This window comes from Coturnix japonica, chromosome 1, assembly GCF_054131305.1.
Source record: "Coturnix japonica strain WE chromosome 1, WE-NBRP24, whole genome shotgun sequence".
Lineage (NCBI taxonomy): Eukaryota > Metazoa > Chordata > Aves > Galliformes > Phasianidae > Coturnix > Coturnix japonica.
Genome location: NC_140663.1, coordinates 131,859,859 through 131,882,601, shown reverse-complemented (window position 1 = coordinate 131,882,601; position 22,743 = coordinate 131,859,859). Strand labels below are relative to the sequence as shown.

Here is a 22,743-nt window from a genome sequence, read left to right as displayed (position 1 = left end):
TTAGAAGCCATACTGCAGTTAATAATTCCTGCTAAAAAGTGTTGGAATTTTTTGTGGTATATCTGTTGGGATTCCAGTGGTAGATAATTGGCAGATTATTTTTTTCATATTCCCATCATTTTCCTTCTTGTTCTATCTATTGTATTTTAATATCTCAGTAAACATACTTTTAGATTACTGTAGATTAATTTGTAATTTACTTCTCGCAGCATGTTCCTATATAATAGGATATATATAGATGTCTTACAGATAACATTAATCTCTCCCATATACCACTTTCTAGTGGCTACTGGAGCTCTGGAGTGCCTTCTTCACTCATGTTCCCTTCACTATATTTTTCTCCTTTTTCTTACTACTCGCATATCCTGAGACCTCATTTTCTTAAATCATCAAGTATCTATCTATGCTTCTGATCCACCTGCCCAAGAAACCAATGCTTCATTTCAGTAATTGATTTCCTTGCTGCTTCCTTAAGTTTCTAGAACTTGAGCTGTAAGTCCTATATATGGAAATGTTTACATCTATATTATCTTCAGAGAGTCCCCATTGATTGCAGCTTTCTCTTATCTTGCCATTTAAGTGAAATCCTCCACCTTCATGCTCATAGTATGAGCTGTTTACTCTATGTGCATTTTTCAGCTTCCACTCTGGCTTTCAATCACTTTTTCATTGAAATTTGTCTCCCTACAGTTTCTGATGAATTACTTTTGTTGTTCTCTTCATCTCTTCAACAGCTTCTGATATGACGGGCAGCTTCAGCCCAATCATGTAGGACTTGTCTGATGTTTTGTTTGACTCTCACTTTCTATCTTTCTGATAACGTTTCAAATGTTTCTTTTGACACATGCTGTTTCTCATCACTTCCGTAAGATTCTATCACCTTTAGCCTTGTTTCATTTCTCCTTCTGCAGTTTATTTTTTTCACAGATCTCCTCCCCCTAATTTTGCGTTAATGACACACACATCTCTCTCTGCTCCTTATGTGTTTGCCCTGCCTTTTATCTCAACCTGAACCTCTTAAGTCTCTTCCTGAACTACCTATTCTTTCCCCCTTTTCTTCTTTTCATGATTATATTTCTACCACTATCACTACCTATGCAATCACCCTCAGGCTGTAAGCTCTTGTTAGTAACTGTCTGCAGAGAACTGTAAGATGGACTCTGAATGTGCAGTCTGACACTGAGCACCAAGAGCCTATAAGCATACAGAAAGAAAACCAGTGACTTGAGATAAAACACATTCTGAAATGAGTTATATGAATGACAACCTTAATCATTTGGATAAGAATTGTTACAGGCCTTCTCTGACCAGCAGAGATTGATTAATAGCTTGCTTTCCAGACCAGCTGTGCATATGAAGGTAGAGGGACATGAGGTGAAGGATATGATAAATTAGGGTACAATGGAGTGAGACCTTATTATCATGTTTCTGTATGATTGTAGTGAGTCATTCACTTAGAAATTGAGCCGCCCATCTTTGCAATACCAGGAACAGAGACATTTCTTCTCCCCAAAGACAGAAGTTACACAAGGACTTGGAAAAGATTCCGTGGCGTTCTTTTAGTACATATGGATTGTCCTTCCTTTGTGCATGCCTCTGCACAGAGACTTACTATGGCTAAAGAAGGTGTCTGATGCAGCCTTTTGAAATTGCTGTATTCTACCTACCTAAGGGCCCCTTGCTTGGAAGCCAGTTTATTTCAGTGATCATAGATGCATTGAATGATCTGAGTTGGAAGACACCTTAAAGATCATCTAGTTCCAACCCTCCTATTGTGGTAAGGGTTGCTACCCATTAGATCAGTCTGCCCAGGGCCCCATCCAACCTGTCGCTGAACACCTCCAAATATGGGGCATCCAGAACTTCTCTGTGCAACATGTTCCAGTGCTTGACCAATAAAAAGTAAAAAAAATTCATCCTAATATCTAACCTAAATCTTCTCTGTTTTAGTATAAAATCATTCCTTTTTTTTCCTATCACTATATACCTATGCAAAGAGTAATTTTTCCTTCTATTTATAAACTCAGTTTAAGTACTGGGAGGTTGAAATGAGGTCTCTTCAGAGCCTTATCTTCTAAAAGCTAAACAAGCCCAGTTATCTCAGCCTTTTTTCACAGCTGAGGTGCTCCAGCCCTCTGACCGTACCCATGGCTCTCTTTAGAACCCACTCCAACAGCTCCTGTGTCTTTCTTGTGTTAGAATCCCAGGCCTGGATGCCGTACTCCAGTGGGGCCTTACAAGGACAGAATAAAAGGAGACAGTCCCCTTCCGCTCCCTGCTGGCCATCCCTATTTTGATATGGGGCTGCTTTCAGTGAGTTCTCCTAGCCTGTTTGTGTATCTGGGATCACCCTGACACAAGTGCAACATCTTGTACTTGGCCTCATCAAATCTCATACAGTTCATTTGGGCCCATTTTTCAAGCTTCTTCAGATTCTTCTGTATTACAACCTTTCCTTCTACTGTATCAGTTACACCACCCTATTTAGTGTCCGGTGACAATAAAGGTGCTGAGGGTGCACTCAATCACATTATCTAGGTCATTTATAAAGACGTCAAAGAACACCAGTCCCAAGGCAGACCCCTGGAGGATACCACTTGTCACTGACCTCCACCTGGATACAGAGCCAATGATCACAAAACTCTGGCTGTGACCATTCAAACAATTCCTTTTCTACTGGATAGTCTGTCTTTCAAATTCATGTATATTTTTTATTTAGAGATAGGAATGTGACATGGGATCATATCAAAAGTCTTGAAAGATCATGTAAGATTTGCCCTGATGTACTGTAGTGCTGTTCCACAACAATATTATACATCATGCTTTCTCTGACTTAATTCATCAAGTCTTTTATTATTTCTTGTGGAAATTAAATACTTCTAGTGCCAACATGATGCAATACTTCTAGTACATACATGACTGAAGCCAGCAAGAGTTCTCTCTTGGCACAGCTGTGTCACCAAAGTACACAAGACTTAATCTTTATTTATCTTGTGTCCTGGTGAGAAGTATACTTCTCTCTCTCCTCTGAGGTTATGGCCATCCTACAAACTGCAGATGTGTCCTGATCTTATAAGTGTAATTATTTCCCCTACTGTGTCCAGTAATGTTTTTCAGTGACATCACTGTTGGCTGCTCCACCTCATTGGGTTGACTGTTGATCTACATGTTCTGCTCTCTTTCAGGACTGAGGGCAGGCAGGCCAAAAGAATTCAGGACAACAATAAAGATCAATTTGAGATTGATCTGATAATGCTCTTAACTTCATTCATTTTGATTTGTTCTGTGGACAATGATGGGCCTAGATGTGAGTTTTTGTCATAGCAAAACATAATCTACTGAAGGAATACACCTGAAGCCCTTCCGGGTTTTCAACATGCTACTAGCAGGTGCAGGATTATGCTGCTGAGTACAATAAAAACATCAAGAAAAAAAGAATTGGTTGAAACTCCACACAAGCTTTGCTGGGGCAAATAGCAAGGACTGAAACTCATAACAAGTAACACATAGCAGGACCTTTACATAGCACTAGGGATGATCTCATACTGTTTTATGTCATAATTTCATTTGCAGCCAATTAGATAATCAACTTTGAAGGGACCTTTTCATATTCAGTCACGGATACCTGTACTGTCTTTCATGTTAAGAAACAACCAAATTTCTGGTCATCCCAGCAAGCCAGATTTTTGACTGGTGGCAAAATCAAACTTCAAGAAACATGATATGTGTACTTTCAAATGTGCAAATTGACAGTGATTACTTCTTAACTAGATATTTTTTATTTTTCTAATGAAATAAAATCCCCAAGTAAATTAATTTTCACCTCTTAGGAACAATCTCTCAATGATTAACTCACTCACACTCTCACACGGCAAGCATCCAAACGTCTGTCTTTAAGTGTTTGATCAGGATCATTTCTGTGTGACGTGGAAGATGGACAAGAACATTGTTCCTTTGATGCTCAAAAGGAAAGGAATGACATATATGTACTATGCACTCTGTCTGTTTTGATATCCTTTACGGTGGAGCACTCAGTCTTTTGATGACATCAAGTCATTGTGGTCTTGACAACATAATACATCACTCAGTTTTCCTAATGTAAGTGTGCTGTTTGATGTCAGTGCAGGCCATGATTTTAACCTAATTCTGGTGTTTCATTTAATGCTTGCCTAAACATTTTCATTCCTACTTTATTTACACTAGCATTAAGATTTCTAATATCAGTCTCTATCTATTGGCAGAAAACAAGGGAAAAACTATGATTTACAAGTCTACATATTTTTGAAGCTACAGTTGCCAGCTGTCTGTTTTAAACTTCAGGAACAGACACAGAAACTTCCAAATCATGTTCTTAAAATTACTGAAGGATTGTAGGATCACATGAACATTACCTGTATGTACAGTGGATGATGTCCCTCCCAAGAGGCTGGTATAACTTAACCCTAACTTAACCCTAATTGCCATTCTCATTATTATCCAGCTAGACTAAGTATTCAGATTCAGAGGACAAGAGGACATGCTTTTTTTTTTTTTTTTTTTTTTTAACTATGCATTTTTATATGGTAAGCAGCAATGGTGAAATCTTTTTAATGAAGATTTCTTGGTCCATACTGCAGAAATAATGAATGATATTTATTCTCTTACATATACAGTAAGGCAGAAACATGATATTTTTGGATCGCATGCTCTTATAAGACCAATAAGATCATAACCATAATGAGAGAGCTGTGATTAATGATACACTTCATTAAGCAAAGCTAACTATTAATATTATGGTGCAGTTGCTGTTAGACAGTTTCCTCGTTTCTTGCAGTAATATTGCTTCACAGAAACAGAAATATATATATTATATATATATATAATATAGTTAAAATGCTTAGGAACACCAATTAAAAAAGAAAGAAACAATATCAAACTATCATCCAATTAAAGATAGATTTTGACATTATTTGGTCTGAAAATTCAGAAATATAGATTCAACGTCTGACTGCTATTCACAGTTCACAGACTGTATCAACTGATAATCATCAAATGAAAGTCTTCAGTTATCTAAATGTAGGCACCTTGTATGGTTTATTTAAGTCTGTATCCAACCATAGTGTGGCTCTAAAAGGACACAAGAATGCTTGCATGGTTACTACCATCATGAAGAAGTCCTTGATATTTTAGGTTATGTCAATCAGCACTAGGCAGCATCAGAACTCTACTTATGATTTCTCTTTTGTTACTTTTGCATTCAAATAAATGCATTTTCCTCTCCAACATATTTTTCATCTTTTCAATTGAAACCTCTTCAGTACTGAGACCAAGTTCTCTTGACTGAGAAATCTGAAATCATGCATGGTATAGTCTGTATTAAATTTAATTGTTTATAATTACTTTCCTATTTTTTTTCTTTTAACTTTACCACAGATTTCTGCCCTAGTGACTCAGACAATTTTGCAGAAGTATAAAAAGTTGAGACTTCGCATAAATACGTAGAGCATTTAGTTTGCTCAGCTTTTGCAACAGCTTAAAATGTGACTTAAGTTTGGAATGAGCTTTCGAACAGAATTGTTCTGTTGAAATAAGCAATAAGGGAATGCTAATGTATCAGATTTTAAGTTGACTGGGAGGTATTAATTCGCAAAGGCTAAAAGGGTCTTTCTTATACACTGAACTTCACATATTAGGCTGTAAGAAGACATTATGTTACGTATAGGACTCCCTTATATTGAACTCTGTGTACTGTGAGCAACTAAACCTTGTCTCTGATAAGGGCATCCAGCTGTGCTCTGAAGACTATTGGTCCATACCAATAACACTAGATAGTTTACTCCAGTAATTATCATCATTGTATAACTGTTTTGTTTTGTTTTGTTTTTTTCCACTTTTCAGATTGTCTCTGTTTGTCAGTACCAGTTTTTATCTCTGGTTCTCTCTTTGTCTTTCTTTGGTAGTTTGAGAATCCATATTCCAATACCTTCAAAGAAGGGAGTTCAGATGCTAATGAAACACTTAATTTTTATTATTATTATTATTATTATTATTTCATTCTGTTTTGCTTTAATTTCTTTCTTTGTTTAGTTTTTTCACAGTAGAATGAATAGATACAGATCAAGTCATTTTCTTTGCCCTTTGAATTCTTTCTTAGGAACTTTTTGTGACTCCTCCAAGTTTCTCAAAATCTTTTCAAACACTGATAATCACGGTGTGTTTCCATCTCCTCAGTGCTCTAAATGTTCCTATTTACTTCTGTTCCTATTCATTTCTCTCCTTTTGCATGCATATGAAGATTGCATTAGTCCTTTTCATGGAAATTTCAGTTGAGTTCCCTGTCTGTTGCATACTTCAAGCTGGAGCCACAGTCCACCTTTATTAGACTTGGACAACACCAAAAACATATAAAACACATATAATGGAAACATAATAGAAAACAAGCTTTCGGTTTCTTCTTGGTTTCTCTGACTTCATTTTTCATAGTTGGCATTCTCCTGTATTTCAATATTTAAAAAAAAAATAAATATACTATTATTTTTTTTTTCTAACCAATTGTTTTAGTATATTTGGGAAGGTTAATCAAGCCTGCTCATTTAGAAATATTTCTTCCAGATTTTTAATATTTTTTTATGTTAATAAATAATAGAAAGTACTTTACTGTTCTTGGGTAATAAAGCAAAAATCCTGTTTATCCTTAAATATAGAGAGAAATATTTGTCTCATTTGATATTTTGTTCTAAACTAGGGATCCTGTGTTATGCTGAGACTTTTCATTTTCATAATATACATTTAAAATTTATTTTTCATCTACTTTTTATTTTCTGGTTTCTCATGTCTCATTTCTCTCTTATGTCAGTTTTATTCAGATCTAAATTTCTCATTTATGTGGGTTGCTTTGGCTGTACATCTTTCTCATTCGTAACTAGAAAAACCTCTCTACTATTACTTGTTAGTGTGAGAAATTTGTTCTCTTGACATGTCAGATTTTCTTCAAGGCTGTTCTCAATTTGCTGTTTTTGAACATAATAAGACGTAATTGGTTAGTCCATAAATAAGAAAGATCTTCCTCTGAAATAATTTACTGTTTTCATCATACTAAAATCCAAACATAGTGGTGCCTTTTGTATTAGAAAAATATCATGTAGGTTTTTGGGAACACTGACAACAATTGTGGATAATTTTAAACAAAGTAATAGAATATTTAATATAATCTTTCCTTTGTCCCCCCATGACAGCATTTTGCTTCTTTTGTCTGCTGAAGATAAGCATTTGAAGTATTCAGTCATGTATTTAAATGAACATGAACACTTATTTTTATGAGCAAAGATACATTACAGTAAGCAATTTGTGATTTTAACTGTTTCATTTTAAATCTGAATTTTAAATCTGATAACAGGCCAACACTTTCCAGTAGATTTGTTTATTCCTAACAGTTAAATTGGTATTTCATTACTTTAGCCAATTCAGTACCACATTGAACTCTACATCTTCATTTAGAGATTTTTCTTTTCCCTTTTGTTATATTCATGATTTTTAAACACCTCCTTGAAGGAAATTATCTTTGGAACTAAAAACTTCCATGCTTTTTGTTGCTGTTGCTGCTCATAATTTTGAGAGTCTGAGATTCACTGGAATGAAACTGTGATGCTTAAAGTAACTTGAGTATTACTTTCAACTGAGAAGCAATGTTTATAATGTTTTGGTCCTTCTGTTAGGTTGGCTTGTTCGAACATCTTCAAACAAATGCAAAGAGCATCTGCAAATAGGATATAAATAACTAATCTAAATAAAACAGGTTTTCACAGGCTCTTTCCTCATTTCAACTCACAGTATAGTAAATGCTATTTTGGTAAAATAGATTCCTCAGACAAAAAACAGAGTAGTCCTTTATGCTCTGGGATTTTATATGGTTGTATTGTGTTTAAGCAGTGGGGGCTGCAAGGATGGTTTCTGTGAGACAAGAAGCTGCTCCATGTTGTACACAGCCAGTTCCAGTTGGCTCCAGAAGAAGGACTGGGATGACCAATGCAAGACAGTGTATGTCAAAATTTTATGTAGGAGTTTTTTAACTTTGTTTCCCATAAATAGATGCTTATTTGTTACCTTTTTATTTGACTTACATGAAGGCTTTAAAAGCATGATCATTCTCTGCATTTTTTAAATCATAATGATTACAAAAGAAAAATGAAGCAAAAATGCTTCCCTGGTGAAATCAGCATAGATTTCTTACTTTTCTTTGCTAAAATGAGTAAAAGTATTTATAACTCTACAACTAATTTTCTGACACCTAAATCATGTTGAGCATCTTGCTTATCAGTAGCTGATATATCTTAAATCTAAGCTGTATTTTGCTAAGAAAAAAATAGATAAGGCAGATAAACATACTCTGAGAAGCTCATCCATAGTAAGGTTATGTAGACAATGTATTGACATCTAACTGGGAGCTGCATATGGGACATCATACCCAGCTGTTTTCCTCCACTTTTGTTTTGATTTGTGGTATCACCGTGTTTTCCAGACAAGACAAAGAATCTATGGTAGCATTACACTTCACCTATTTCTAGTTGAATCCATAATTTTTGATATATATTAAATTGATTCATGTAAATTTGTAATTGGTGAAGCTCACTTGCAAAACTGTTAATAAAGTTGTGTTCTTTGTTACTGAAAATTAATGTTTGTGTAGAGAATAAATCCAAGAGAATTAAGGACAATCAGTACATGATCTGAGCTTCAAAAAATACTTCTGAACACTTAGATGTCTATGAATATGGACAGCTCCAAGACTTTGGAGCTTCCAGTATTTTCTAATACCCAAGTATTGGGGTATCAGCACTTAGAGCAAACTACATGATTTGTCTCTCCTTTGGGCTGCTGGCAGTGCTGTCTCTAAGTTTGGAATGTCAAGTCATGTTATTTCACAAGATGTACACAAATCAGAAAAGTAAAATTGCTGGTTTTATTCTCGGCATCCTACAGTTCAGTGCTTTGCCAGATACTCCTACAACTTGCTCCCAACTTCCTAGCACCCAAATTATCTCAGTTCCCTCATTTCCACCCGTTTCTTAAGCCCATAAAACTAATTATCTAGCTAAAGATTCATGTTATTTTATTTTATTTTATTTTATTTTATTTTATTTTATTTTATTTTATTTTATTTTATTTTATTTTATTATTTCCCTGAAGAATAACAATTCTGTAACAAAAAGTGAAGTACTGGCTAGGATATTTTTCTTATTTCTTTTTCCCATTTTCCATTTCTGTATTCTTGTCTGTACTTGTTGACACTTTTTCCTCTTCCTGCTTCCTTCTTAACTTTTCCTGTTTCATTTTCCTTCTCCATAGCAAGCCCTTTGCACTGCAGAGATCTGGAGGTGATCTCAACTATGACCACAGTCACAGTTTTCTGCTTGTTTTGCTAATAACCTACCTTGATGTCGTTACAGGCCACGGCATCTGTTCATGCGGCCTCTGTGTTTGCCAGGAAGGGTGGTTTGGAAAGTTGTGCCAGTATTTCAGGAAGTGCAACATGACAGAAGAGGAGAGCAGAAGTCTCTGCGAGTCTGCAGATGGTGTATTATGCTCAGGGAAGGGTAAGGTCTGACAGCTTATCTACTCCACAGCAGTGCCCTTCCAGAAGAAATGGTCAGGTTCTGGCAGTCTAATGCACATGAAATTGGGCTGTTGTTTAGTAACTCTTTCAAATGCACCTGTTATTAAAAGAATTTACATTTGGCTCCATAATGCACTTACATCCATTTTGTCAAACACCCACTGCAGCCATACATGCTTAATGGCATTAATGTTCTATGCAATTTGTTAATAGCTTATAATTTCCTTCATCTGTTTATCTGATGCTTTGCATTAAGCAGCTGTTTGTTATAAACCAAACGTTAGTGCTCCATCTAGTCTGAGGGAGATGATGATACCTGCAGTAACACAGCAGTGGGCAAGATGGCAAATGTAATATCTCAAGCAACAATAAGTTGAGGACAGAGCTTAGCAGCAACATTTGGAATGTTTAACTTCCCTCTGCCAGTGCAACAGCAAATGAAAGGTAGATATTGGTAGTCCCCATGGCAGAATCCAACACATTATTTCCTAACTTTTATTAAGGTGGATATGTCAGCTTCAGCCCAGCTATAAAAAATTGCCAGAGGGAGAAATAAAATTTTAAAAATCTTGATAATTAACCCAAATTGTTCTCTGAGGTTCTTACCTTGCAGTCTTTCAGGATGGCTGACTGCATTACTGGAAGGAGGGTTTCTTTGCTCCCCTGTAGTGCAAGCTGTCTTTTTTGGTGTAGTATAGCTAAACGGGAAGAGATGGTAAATGGGTGGTGAGATTAGCTGTAGGCTGGAATGCCCCCACTCAGAGGTTGATGTGCCATCTTCTCTGTCCATGCAGTCACTGCACAGACAGTGATCATCTTACCTGTTAAATGGAGAAAACAGGTAAGAACCTTCTATATCAGGCAGAATTTAAATTGCCCTTTCTGGTAATTTTTATGTGCGTATGCATGTGGAGTTTTTAGTTTGACCTTCTTCAACCTGTTTATGGCTTGTCCAAATTCCTTCCCATAGTACAATTTTATTTTATTTATTTATTAATAGAGTTGGTGCAAAGTCATGGAAAAGGAGAAAGTTGTGGTGTTTCTCTGTTGATTCTGGAGAATATAACTATCTATCTGTCTTTAAATTAGGGTACCTGAAAGAGAATATTGAGTTTCTGGAGGACTGAAATAATGCACATATTAATACAGAAGCTAATTTGCTCCTCATAGCCATGGTCTCCCTGTGATTCTTTATACAAACCATGAAGATGAGCAAACATGCTTAAAATCAATAAAATACACAACATTGAATTCTAAGTAGAGGTTGAAATTAAAAATGACCTTGAATTTTAAAATAGTTGCATTATCTGCCACCTTGTTGGTTGATGAAAGTCTCACATGAGCACTCACTGTGTGCCCCTTTACTCTGCTCTCATGAGACCCCAACTGCTGTACTGCATCCTGCTCTGGGACCCCAACAGAAGGACATCAAGCTGTTGGAGCAGGTTCAGAGGAGGGCCACGAAGATGATCAGAGGGCTGGAGCACCTCCCCTATGAGGACAAGCTGAGAGAACTGGAGCTCTTCAGCCAGGAGAAGAGAAGGCTCCAGGGCGCCTCATAGCAGCCTTCCAGAAGCTGAAGGGAGCTTTTAGGAAAGTTGAGGAGGAACTTTTTAGAAGGACATGTAACAACAGGATTAGGGGAAATGATTTTAAACTGGAAGGGGGTAGATATAGATGAGATTTTAGGAAGAAATTCTTTACTTGAGAGTGGTAAAACACTGGAACAGGTTTCCCAGAGAGGCTGTGGATGCTCACTCACTGAGAGCATTCAAGGCCAGGCTGGATGGGGCTTTGAGCAACCTGGTCTAGAGGGAGATGTCCATCCCTATAACAGAGGGGTTGGAACTATATGACTATAGAGGTCCCTTCCAACCCAAACCGTTCTGTGATTCTCTGATTTTATTCTATGACTTGGGGAATGATCTGTTTCCCTTAGAGATGGTGCTCGTGTTTGTTGTGAAAGACAGGAGAGGTTTTAGTGACTTGGAGTACTGATAAAATTTACCTAACCGAGCATTGTGAGATGCTCCCTCAAGGGAGGGATCCCTGTGTAGGATCCTAAACCTTGTATTTTAGTGTACTGGATGAGGTGAGATAAAGCAGACAGCACTTCCACATCCACTAGAATGAAGTTGTGAAGGAGGCTGCTATCTCTTGCATCTCTAAGTGGGAAGGGGATCATAGGCAAAGAGAGATAAATTTCTCAAAACTTTTGATTATGTGCTCTTATTATTATTACCTTATTAGTATTCAGGCAAATCTATTCTTGATATTTAAAAATGTGCCTGGAAACCTGGAAACCAGGTCTTACTGAGTATACATACTTTGAAATGTTCATAGCTAGTGTGACCAGTTATGTCTAGAGGCCAAAAATGAGAAATTGTTCCCTCATTTTCAAGCCTTAAGAAATAAGTAACCAAAACTGGCCAAAGAGAGAATGTAGAACCATGCACTAATGAGTTCTTTCAGGGTTTGTTATTTCAAACCCTGGTTATTTTGCTGGAGGAAGCTTGAACTTCAGTATGTTGCATTTTATAGTCTAAGGAGTCCTGTTTTTTAGTAGATAAGTGCTGAAAACTTTCGAAAATTAAACTCTGTTAATATAAGCAGAGTTGAATGTCCACATTCCTTGGCTGCTTTGAAAATCTTGGCTCACTGACTATGCCACCTGTAGCAAAAGCTCTTCCCAAGGAAAACAGCAACACCCACCATGCTGCTGCCTCCCTGGCAGTAAATGCAGGGCTGCAGATGGCTACTGTGGTGGTGCAGGATGCGGGTGAGGTAATGAGCCAAATCCCATCTGAGAGGATCTGGCTGTGATCCCAGGAAACACCCTGCAACTCATTAGATTCGTTTTAATTAAACTGAGGAGGCTCCCAGAGCAGCATGCTCTGTTTAGGGAAAAGACTTGATACATTCATTCTCCCTAACAAATTTTACATTATGGAGCCTGATCTTCCTTGCTTGACTTGGCATTAAATTTGCTGTGTCTTCTGCACATTGTGGACATTCATCAGGAACAGCATCAGTGACTGCTTATGCAGAGTCACTTCAGGTTTCTAACAGTGCCATGGTTTTATTAACTATTTTAATTTCACTACAATTCCCATACTGTTCAGTATGATTTTCAGCTGTTTGTACCTTCTAACTTTAATAAGCATAGACATCTGGATTAAATGACACTCAAGTATACCTTAGGGTAGCTCCTATAGAGCAACCAGGCAACATGTATACAATTCTCCATTGCCTATTTGTGTAATGACAAGTTTTATTCTTGAAGGAAATGCCAGTCTTTTTCATGTCAGTGGCACAGTAGGCAATGCACACTGAACTCACAGAAAAAGTAGATGCTTAACCAAATACTCCCATTCCCAAATGTTCCAATCATTAGTCCTTCCTGGATGTTGAAAGTTAAAACAGCATTTCTCTAAAATTAGACATTTATTTATTTATTTTTTCCGATAAACCATATAAATTAATTATAGTTTTAAATGGAAAAAAAATAAAAAATAAAATAAAATTATTTGCTCTGTAGTTTTAAAGAATTAAGGTTCAGAAATCAGAGAACCTTCAGTGACAATGGAAAAAGATGAGGGAAATTGGTTGGCATTAACAGATTCACATTTAAGGAAAAATAGTTTATACTTGATTTTTTGCCATGGTTTTTATTCAGGAGTCAGTGAAAGCAAATGAAAAGACAGCCCAGATCCTTCTAATAAATCCATGAGTTCTGTTTTTTATATACTAACAGAATCAAGCTTCCCTCTCTGATTTTTTTTATTATTTTTTTTTAATAATACATTGAAGAAATTGGTACCTTTGTACTATAATTGTGTTGAAAATATTGCAGGAAGGAGCAATTCTCAACAGCATCTAACTCATTTATACGCATGTTCTGTTAAATGTCAGCAGCTTTGGTAACTTTAAACACAGCCTTCTATAATTATAAGGTGTAAGTGTAGATTTTTTGTTTTGTTTTGTTTATTTTCAATTTGCTTTGTGCTGCAACTTCCTGTAATTACTTTCTATCTCCACAAAGGATTTTCCCTCTGCAGCTACTGAATTCCTCATCTTGTCAGTTAAGTGTCTGAACTCTTTGTAGAAAAGGAGATTCAAGCAGCTGAAGTCCGGCTCCATAAAACCCAGCTTAATTCAGCCGAGTGTTGTATTGGCCAGGTGGAATTTCTAGTTGCAGAATTCCAGTGGAATTTCTTAGTAGCAGAAAAACTACCACAGACCCTTCTCAAACTACAGGCTTCCCAATACACATTTATCTGGTGGCTATTGTCCTTTTTCAGGATTCAGAGCCATGAATCTCCTCTTGACAATTGGGGTGACTCTGAGATCTTCCTTAAAGGGAAGTTTCTGGTTCCACCCCACTTCCAGGTGGGCTTATGGTGGTGTAACCCAGATGTCACTGAAGAGTCCTTCCTTTCACTGTGGAGGTGTTATCTGATATGCAGGAGCTCTGGATTCAACCCCAACATCTGTAGAGTGTGGTCTTTTCAGCTTGGATATTAGGAAAAAACTTCTTCACAAAAAGAATGGTCAGTCAGTGGCACAGGCTGACCAGGGACTTACTGTCCCTGAAGGTGTTCAGGAAACATTTAGATGCAGCACTGAGTGATGTAGTTAGTGGGCATAGTGGGAATGGGTTGACAGCTGAACAAGATGATCATAGTGGTCTTTTCCAACTTTAGAGATTCTATGATTCTACAATTCTATAACCCCAAGGAGGAGGTCAGCAGCTTAACCCAACATGGGCCTCAGCATACCCTGCCAGACTGAGCAAACTGCTGAACCACAGTTATGTGCACAAATGCTTTCTGGCATAGAGCAAAAATTTAGTAATTCCATGGCAGGTGCTGCATCTTAATTTGTAGTGATGAAGATTTTGGGTGTTCAAATGATGTCCATAAGGACTGGACATTGGATGAGGAGTAACAGTGGGTCATGGGCAATTTGAGCTTTTCCAGAAAAAAAAAATATATATATATATATATAAAAAGAACAGTTTTTATGTGAAAAGTGGTTCTGATTGTAGGTCTGAAACCAAAAGAAAGCTTCAAAGTGTGAGTCCTGATTAAGTGAAATGGCAGAATCAAAGCATTAGCAGGAACGTTTTGCCATTCTCATGGTTACTTTGAAAGAATCCTTTTACTCAAAAAGCTTTTAGCTTGATTATTTTCTTTCATACAGTAGTTCCTCAGGCAGTAATTTTGTGCATGTGTCCGCGTGTGTGCACGTATGTCTGGAGATGTTATTTTCTATCTTGAAAGTGCCAATGCTCTTGGACTATAAGTAATAATCTTTGTGATTTCAGGGTCCTGCCACTGTGGAAAGTGCATCTGTTCACCACAGGAATGGTACATTTCAGGTGATTTTTGTGAATGTGATGACAGAGACTGCGACAAACATGATGGTCTCATTTGCACAGGTGCAGTACAGGCTAACTCTTAATTGCTCTAAGAAACAAGCTGTGCTGATGAGAATTATGTTAGACAAAGCCCATCTTCTTCTTTCTCCACTTATGGAGGAACTGCATTTTCTGGTTATTCAAATTGTTTCTTTATGCAGTGTGATAATCAACTTAAGGTTTCAAATCAACAGCAGAAAGTCTGAATACAAATTTAAGTAAGCAAGCCAGATATGAAATCCATCAACTATTTTCATTGTAGTAGATCGCAATTTACTCCTCTTTGCCAAAGAATGTATAGTGGAAGCACTGCCATCACTAGACTTCTTCAAGTTTTAGATTTGTTCTGTGAGCAATATATTTAAATAACAGAAAATATTCACTTGCCTGATGATCTCTGCTAGTGAGAGATACAGCTATGCTGGGCAAGGGATCTTCTGGCAATCATATAGCTCTCTAGATGGCTTAAATCCCTGACAGTTTTTCTTATGGTGTGATGGCCACTTATTAAAGCAGTGTCACCCTAACACTGTCCAAGTGCTCAGGTGGCAGATGCAAATAGACATGGGCAGGCTGCCAGCAAACTCTCACGACAACTCTAGTGACAAGTAGCAACATGGGAATCATTAAATTAACTTGCTTACTACTTCCTGTTACAGGTCTTAATTTTGGAAAATCTTTGCTAAGAGAGTATTAGATGTGGAATGGAAAGGGGAGATAGAGTCAGAGCAAACAGGCTGACACTAGTAATGTTGCCTTTTCTGGGGCAAGTAGCCAGTACAGAGGCAACAGGAGCCTGAGCTGCAGCTGCAGTGGTCGTTCACAGACCTTCATAAAGTTAATACCAAAAGCAGGACACATTGGAAACTCAGGATGTACAAGTCTCCAGCTGAGCATCCCAGAGTCATGAAAAACACTGAAATAAATTAAAAACATGGGTCTCAGTACTTAATGTTTCTACCTGCAAAACAAGATAAATCTATTTCTCACCTAATAGTGAGCTTGAGATAGTATTTATTTGTACGGCACTTCTGAGAATTTAGGCTTGTAGATTATTAGGTTCAAATGTTTATTGCTGTTCTGTTTGTAACTTTTTATCTCCACATCATAGTTAAATTTATTCTCTTTTTCTTTTTTTTTCTTTTTTTTTCTTTTTTTTTTTTTTTCTTGTACATTAAAGTACAGTGTGAACAGTGACCTTCAACAGCTGGGTGCAAGTAGTAGTAGCATAATTACACTACTTGCAATTCTGATGATGAAAGAAAGCTATTAATTCTTCATAAATGTAGGCCTGAGGTGGCTTCTTAATGCAATGGTACAGTTCTTATGCTTCCTTGAAAAAAAAAAAAAAAAAGAAAAGAAAAAAAAAAGTAGGGGAATGATAAAGGAACAGTGCAGCTACTTTATGATGGTTTTTACTTCCCATAGGACACATTTTAATGTGATACATTTCAATTATGATAATTGCCATTTATTCATTTCGTTCTAGGTAATGGTGTTTGTAACTGTGGAAACTGCGAGTGCTGGGATGGATGGAATGGAAACGCTTGTGAAATCTGGCTGGGAACAGAATACCCTTAACAAAGGACACCAGAGACTGAGGATTCTTTTAGTTTAATTTTTCTTTAGGCTGCTAGAACATTTAATTTTGGAAGTACTCAGAGTGTGGGTGTGCGTATGCATGGTGGTAAATACTCTGGAACTGTCATGTGAATGCCTGCTCCTTAAGGAAATGAATAGCAAAACAAAATAAACACAACAACAAAACCCAAATCATTTGGGAGCAGGACAGTCCAAGATCTAAAAACTAAAATCATTAAAAAAAAAAAAAAAAAAAAAAAAGGTGCCTCCACAGTTTTTTTTGGGTAACTTCAGTGAGGCTGAGATTGCTCACATTATGTCTGTTTCTTCAGCAATCTTTAGAAAAAGTGAAAGTCATTTGTTTTTACACTATATGTTCAGTCCATATCAGTATGCAACAGTATTCCTAGTAGAAGAATAGCACTAGTTAAGTATTTGTCTGATACTTCATTTGATACATTTTATGGTGTTTGTCAAAAACTTTGACTCTTTTCTTTCCAAAAGATTATGCCCCAAGCCGAGAAAAAGCATTAATGTATTAATTATTATTATTATTATTTATTTTTTTTTTAGTCAAAGGATTGAGAATTGAATCTGTATAACTGATGTTCTATTACCTCACAGCCATAGGCTCAAGACTCAAAGTGTTTGAGGAGATCCACAAGATAATTTCTGAGTTTCTGCGATTAAAGAGTCAATAAGTTGGTTATCCATTTTAACATTCTACAGTACTGTCAAATGCTTAACCTATAGAAGTATAAGGAATTAAACTAATAAAAATATAAATGTACGATTAGCTATTCCAAATATATATTCTGTCACCCATATGTACTTTTCTCATACTGTTTTATGTATGTATAGGTAGCCTGTCCTCTTCAAAGTAAAGCAAATGAAAATTTGTTATACTAATAATTTTTAGGATGACAACTCCATGTGCTATCAGAAATCACTGTTTGGAACTGATTGCACTGTCACACATGGTCTTCATTGAATTTCACTGTTTTCAGTGTCAGAGGCCTGAAGGTCAACTGGCTGAAAAAACCAGTGATGCTGGGCAGTAGCCGGGTTTCAGCCAAAGAAGCTCAAACAAAGACAACAAAGTATTTAAAGTTTTAATACAGTAAAAATGAACAAAGCAATGGTATGAACAAAATTTTATTTTTATTTTTCCAGTGGTGAAATGCTGCTCAGTGTGAAATTCACATTGAGTTATGAAAGATGCACAACTACTGGGACTTCCCTAACTTATTTACATATGAGTCTCTATTTTTTTTTCTTTTTTATTTTTTTTTTAATACATGTAGATTTGGCAGCCCTTTAATTCCTTAGAGCAAATAAAATAAAATAAAATAAAATAAAATAAAAATACATACATTTTAATTTCAAAAATGCTTACATTTTGTGAAATCATGATCCAGTGAGAAATTGCTTAAAAGTTTGGAAAGCATTTATTTTTAATATCAAACCAACATTCTGGTTTAGGTGCCGAGGTCCTGATTTTTGAAAAGGTACATGACTCAGAAATACGAGATATATTTATCTACTGAAAAGGTATTTTCATTATTTTAGAAAGGACAATTTTTAAATAGGAAAATACAGTGGTACAGAACACATAACAGAATGCAGTATTTTTTAAAAATGAATTTATATAATCACTTTCATTCTTGCCCCTTCCCATGTAGCTTTATCTTGCTAACTTTATCTTAACTTTATCTTAACTTTATCTTTTTCCCTTACCCTAGATTCTTCTTTTCTGAAACTGAAGCTTGTGAAAACAATGTTCTCAGGGTGGTGCAGTGTAATCACCAAACATCCATGCATAACTTATTTAGGAGTTATGCACAGAAATACCGAGTCACATACCCCAAAGTAGTGAACTACCATTTTTTTAGGTAGCCAAAATGTCAGATAGAGTTAAAAAGTATATTGATGCAGTATTGCAAAACTTCAAAGTAAAATTCATGTTGAAATAATTATTTATAATTTATACTTATAACCTTTAAACTGTTTATAGCCAAACCGGAATATTCAGAATTAAATTCTAACAAAATTGTCAGCCCTGGTGCCTGGACAGCATGCATTGTTGGGTTTGTATTTAGGAATAGTGCCCACATGAATGATAGTCTGTGCTTTTCCCACAAATACGTTCATCTGCTGAGTCAAAGAATAAACAGTGAAAAATACAAAAAGTTGTACTTTACTTCCTTCCATTTGTATGTGGTACTGTAACAACAGAAATATTAGATAATCAAAACTCCTCTCTAGACTCAGCAGATGTTTTTTATTTGTTTTCTGGTATGACAAACACATTTGTACATAGTGTAGATCAGCGTTGGTATTCCAGGCACTCGTATCCAAGCAAAGAAATAATTCTTTAGAGGGTTACAACATCCTATTTGTGATGTGTTTTACTTTGTAGTTTCCTTTCATTTAAAATTTATATATGTAAGGAGTGTAAGATGAATCTTTTTTTTTTACAGTTTAATTTAGTTTAGTTTTAGTTTAAGAATCGACTTACATTTTGGCTACTAGTTGGGTTCCATAGCCAAAGAATTTCAACAAGTGTTTTCCACCTTTTTACATATGGAAAAATATCTGTATGTTCTAAGACAACTACCGTCAGTGGCTAATTAAAATGTAAATTATCAAACCAAATGGTGCTATCACTATAAACCTTAAAATATTTTCTAAGAGTACAAAAAATATAATGAATACATATATCCCTCTCCACTTTTTATTCTGTTTCTTATATTGTTTCCTGAACACTCCCCCAGTTCCCTTCATGCTGAGGTAACTGGAGATGGGGCTCTCAGCCAGACTCTTCTGTGACTTGTTTCCTCTCTAGGAAAATGAGGTTGGAAAGAATATGGCTATTACTCTATGTAAGTGAAAATAATTGTAGATTAATAAGTTATGATTCTGTTACACCCATTACCTGTGACAGGAATTCCAGGTACCTAAACAGTAAAAGCAGGAAGAGGCACAAGGGAGTGAAACAGATCGCGTGAATATTTGCATGTGGCTGTAAAAGCTTGCTTCCAAGGCCTGTGGTAAATGGCATTTGTAAATGGTGAAAACACATTTGATGGATGGGGGTCTCCTAAAAGTTAGGTTGATGAAGTTTAAAACAAATGATATGATAGCCTTGCTTTCTTGTGATAGAAAAAACAAAATCCAAAATGGAGCAGAACTCCTCTACAAGTGACATGCGGGTATATGCCTATTGTGCATAACATTGGTAAAGTCATCTGTAAAACAGCCATAGATTGTTTTACTTCAGTAAATTATTGGCCCCCTTTTTATTCTTTTATTTTTTTATTTTTCTTTTCCCCTGGCCGTACGCTCATACAGAAACACACAGATGAACATTTAATCCCATACCCACTCTGATATTTCTGATGTACTGTCCTTGTTTCCTGACAGAACAACATCTTACTTTGTAGCTCAATGGAATTGGGATGAAAAAATCTGAGTATTTTTGTCACCAGGTAATAGAAGGAAGATTTTACTACATCTTTAAAAATAGGATTTGGATGAGTCACAAAAACAAACTCAACACACACAAAAACCTGTTATTAGGGGTTTCAAAGTGCATTGCACAGAATATGAGTTCATCCAACAGGAAACTTATAGGAAAGAAAACCTCCTTACTTCATCTAGTTTCACTTGCATTCCCATCTGAATGGTGTTGAGCAATTTATTTATATCTGTAAACAGATGGTTCAGCAAGACACGCTTTTAATGTATGGACCAAACTGCCTGCATTCACACCTCTTAACAGTGGTCTTAAACCAAGAGGAAAGTTTCTCCATGTCTGCACAAAAAGCCAGAGTTCTTGGTGTTATTCTGGGTAAATAACAAAGTTGAAGTGAATCGCCCTATATTTCTGTTTGGGGTTGTTTGTTAATGTCCAACCTGACTCTACACACATTAAATTTATGAAAACAAGACTAAATTAAAAAGTACAAATTGGGAGCAAACAAAAATACAATCAACGCAAGAAGGAACGTCTGCGTATGTGTACTACAAAAGCAATCAAAAGCTGCAGACACTTTGCTATAGGCTCTACAGTGTGAGCAATATTTTAAATACACAAATGCCTGTGTATTTATAAAATGTATGAAGTACAACAGATCGGGGCTATGCTGAACTGGATTTCTGAAAGTGCACAGGTGTGACTGGTTTTCCCAATTAAAACCTTAGTTGAAATACAGATGTAAAAAAATACTAAGAGATGACTATGAGCAGTGTTAACATATCTCCCCACTATGGAATTGTGAGATGAAGTTAGATTGCAGCGCAAGCAGTATCTCTGAGAGTAGCTACAACCCAGAAGATGAACAAAATACAAAGCAAGCGTGCAAAGGATCTGGAGCGCTGCAGATTCACAGACATCTGGACATGTAAGTACAAAACACCCGACCTGTAAATACAAATTGATTCCATCAGGTTTACTTTGCAGTATGTTGGTAGTAATAGATAGATAGTTGAAAACAGCTTTCACTTAACAGCAAAATTAATCTTGGAGGGAACAAAATGGTGACAACCTGGAGAACAGCAAGAGAGGTATTATATTAAAGGAGCTAAAACTTTCTTTGGCATGGTAAAAGGGGAGAACTGAGTTTGCCAACATATTTACATGAAGTTTCACCATACTGTGGCCAGTGCAATCATGTTTTGCACAGTCTACTTATTACATAAACCTTTTTGTTGTTTTTCAATATGCCTTCATATAAATGTTTTATTCATCATGTTAAATTTGTGTATACAACAAATAATAATAAAGACAAACTGTACAATGCAGACAAACTCTTTGCATATATGTATGTAAATTCAGTAATACAGATGAACAATTCTTTGATATACTCAACCTATTACATGCAATTCATCCTTGCCATCCCCTTCCCATGCAATGGACGAGACAAGACAAAATTAAAAGGAGGAAACAAAGCACAGAAACCCCTTTTCTATGTTTAAACAGATTGTAGAAAAAGAAATAATTTTTAGGACAACAATTCATTGTATTAAACACACATATGCATCTAGACCACAGAAACCAAGAGAAAATAAAAATATTATGGTGCACTTTCATTATGTATGAACTGCTTACGGAAATAAAATTTGGCCTTAATTGTAGCCCCCTAAACTGCAAATTATAATTACCTGGCATCAAAAGGTTTATACTGGAAACAGTACTTATGTAACATTAGGCCGTGAACCTGAGGCTCCTTGCAAAGCTCAGCCAGCTTTCCAGTCCTGTCTCTCCCTAGGGTCTTAAACCAGTGAGAGTAAAAGGAATGGATGGAGTGGTCATGAACTCGTATTCCCTCCTCATGAACTCCTAAAAAAATCTAAAAAAGAAAGGGAACGTATCCTTCAGTCGTATTACCCTACTCAAAATAATCATAAGTCTTTGCTCCTCAGGGACCCAGGAGAAAGGACAGCATTAATGGTACTGCCATCCATGGGCCCTCCTAATGCAGAGCTAGCCCGCATCACATCATGTGAGTTGCTTTAGTTTTGTTTTCTCAGGTATGATGCACAAATCCCACTGGACCAGGTGGGATGAGAAGTGTGCACATTTTTTTATCACAGTATTAAAGTAGTTTTGCATTATTATTATTTACATTCCCTTCCTGGAAAGACCCCAGTTAGCTTGCTGTTCTTGTATTACATATATAACCAAGGAAACCTGGCCTACCAAAACAGTCTCGAACTTAGCAGCTTTATAGCAGCTTCCTTGAAGAATGCACTAAAAGTTGCTTATAAACCACATTTGAAAACTAGCATGGAAAGTTCATTAAGACTGACTAGGGAGTCAGAAATAACCACTAGACTCTTCCTGTTAGGGACACATCAGAACAAAGATGTGATAAAATGGAATACAAGAAATACAGCAGTAAAAAAGGAATGGACAATTGTCTTTTTTTCCTTTTTTTTTTTTTTTTTTTTTTTTAATCTCTAAATATTGAGATAATAGATAGAGGCCAAGAGAGTGCTATCACATAGTTTTCCAGACTGAGGTACAGTTTGGTCCTTGTTGCCCTTTCTGAGAAACAAATACCTTCATAAACATACAGACAGCGCCCACGATCCTAGTGTCTGAGAGCACGTGACTAAGTAGGTAACACATCAGTGGCATTTCTGTGGT

At 36.3% G+C, this 22,743-nt stretch overlaps 2 protein-coding genes across 18 annotated transcripts in view; one reads left to right on the top strand and one right to left on the bottom strand.

Moving 5' to 3' along the window:
• The window catches only part of ITGBL1 (integrin subunit beta like 1), a 121,292-nt gene extending 103,873 nt beyond the window's left edge, over positions 1–17,419 (top strand). For 3 of the 5 annotated variants that reach the window (XM_015851485.3, XM_085552866.1, XM_015851486.3), the window contains 4 exons: positions 7,909–8,016; positions 9,426–9,572; positions 14,919–15,032; positions 16,501–17,419. In XM_015851485.3, the coding sequence (XP_015706971.2) occupies positions 7,909–8,016; positions 9,426–9,572; positions 14,919–15,032; positions 16,501–16,592 (461 nt within the window). In that variant the 3' untranslated portion in view covers positions 16,593–17,419. The remainder of the gene's footprint in view (positions 1–7,908; positions 8,017–9,425; positions 9,573–14,918; positions 15,033–16,500) is intronic. The other 2 variants (XM_015851487.3, XM_015851488.3) reach the window with 1 other exon arrangement.
• A 312-nt stretch (positions 17,420–17,731) lies between these two features.
• Positions 17,732–22,743, bottom strand: part of FGF14 (fibroblast growth factor 14) — a 358,569-nt gene continuing 353,557 nt past the window's right edge. For all 13 annotated transcript variants that reach the window (XM_032442015.2, XM_032442012.2, XM_032442013.2 and 10 more), the window contains one exon: positions 17,732–22,743. This exon is cut by the window's right edge and continues 1,665 nt beyond it. The gene's annotated coding sequence lies outside the window, so the exon portion shown is untranslated.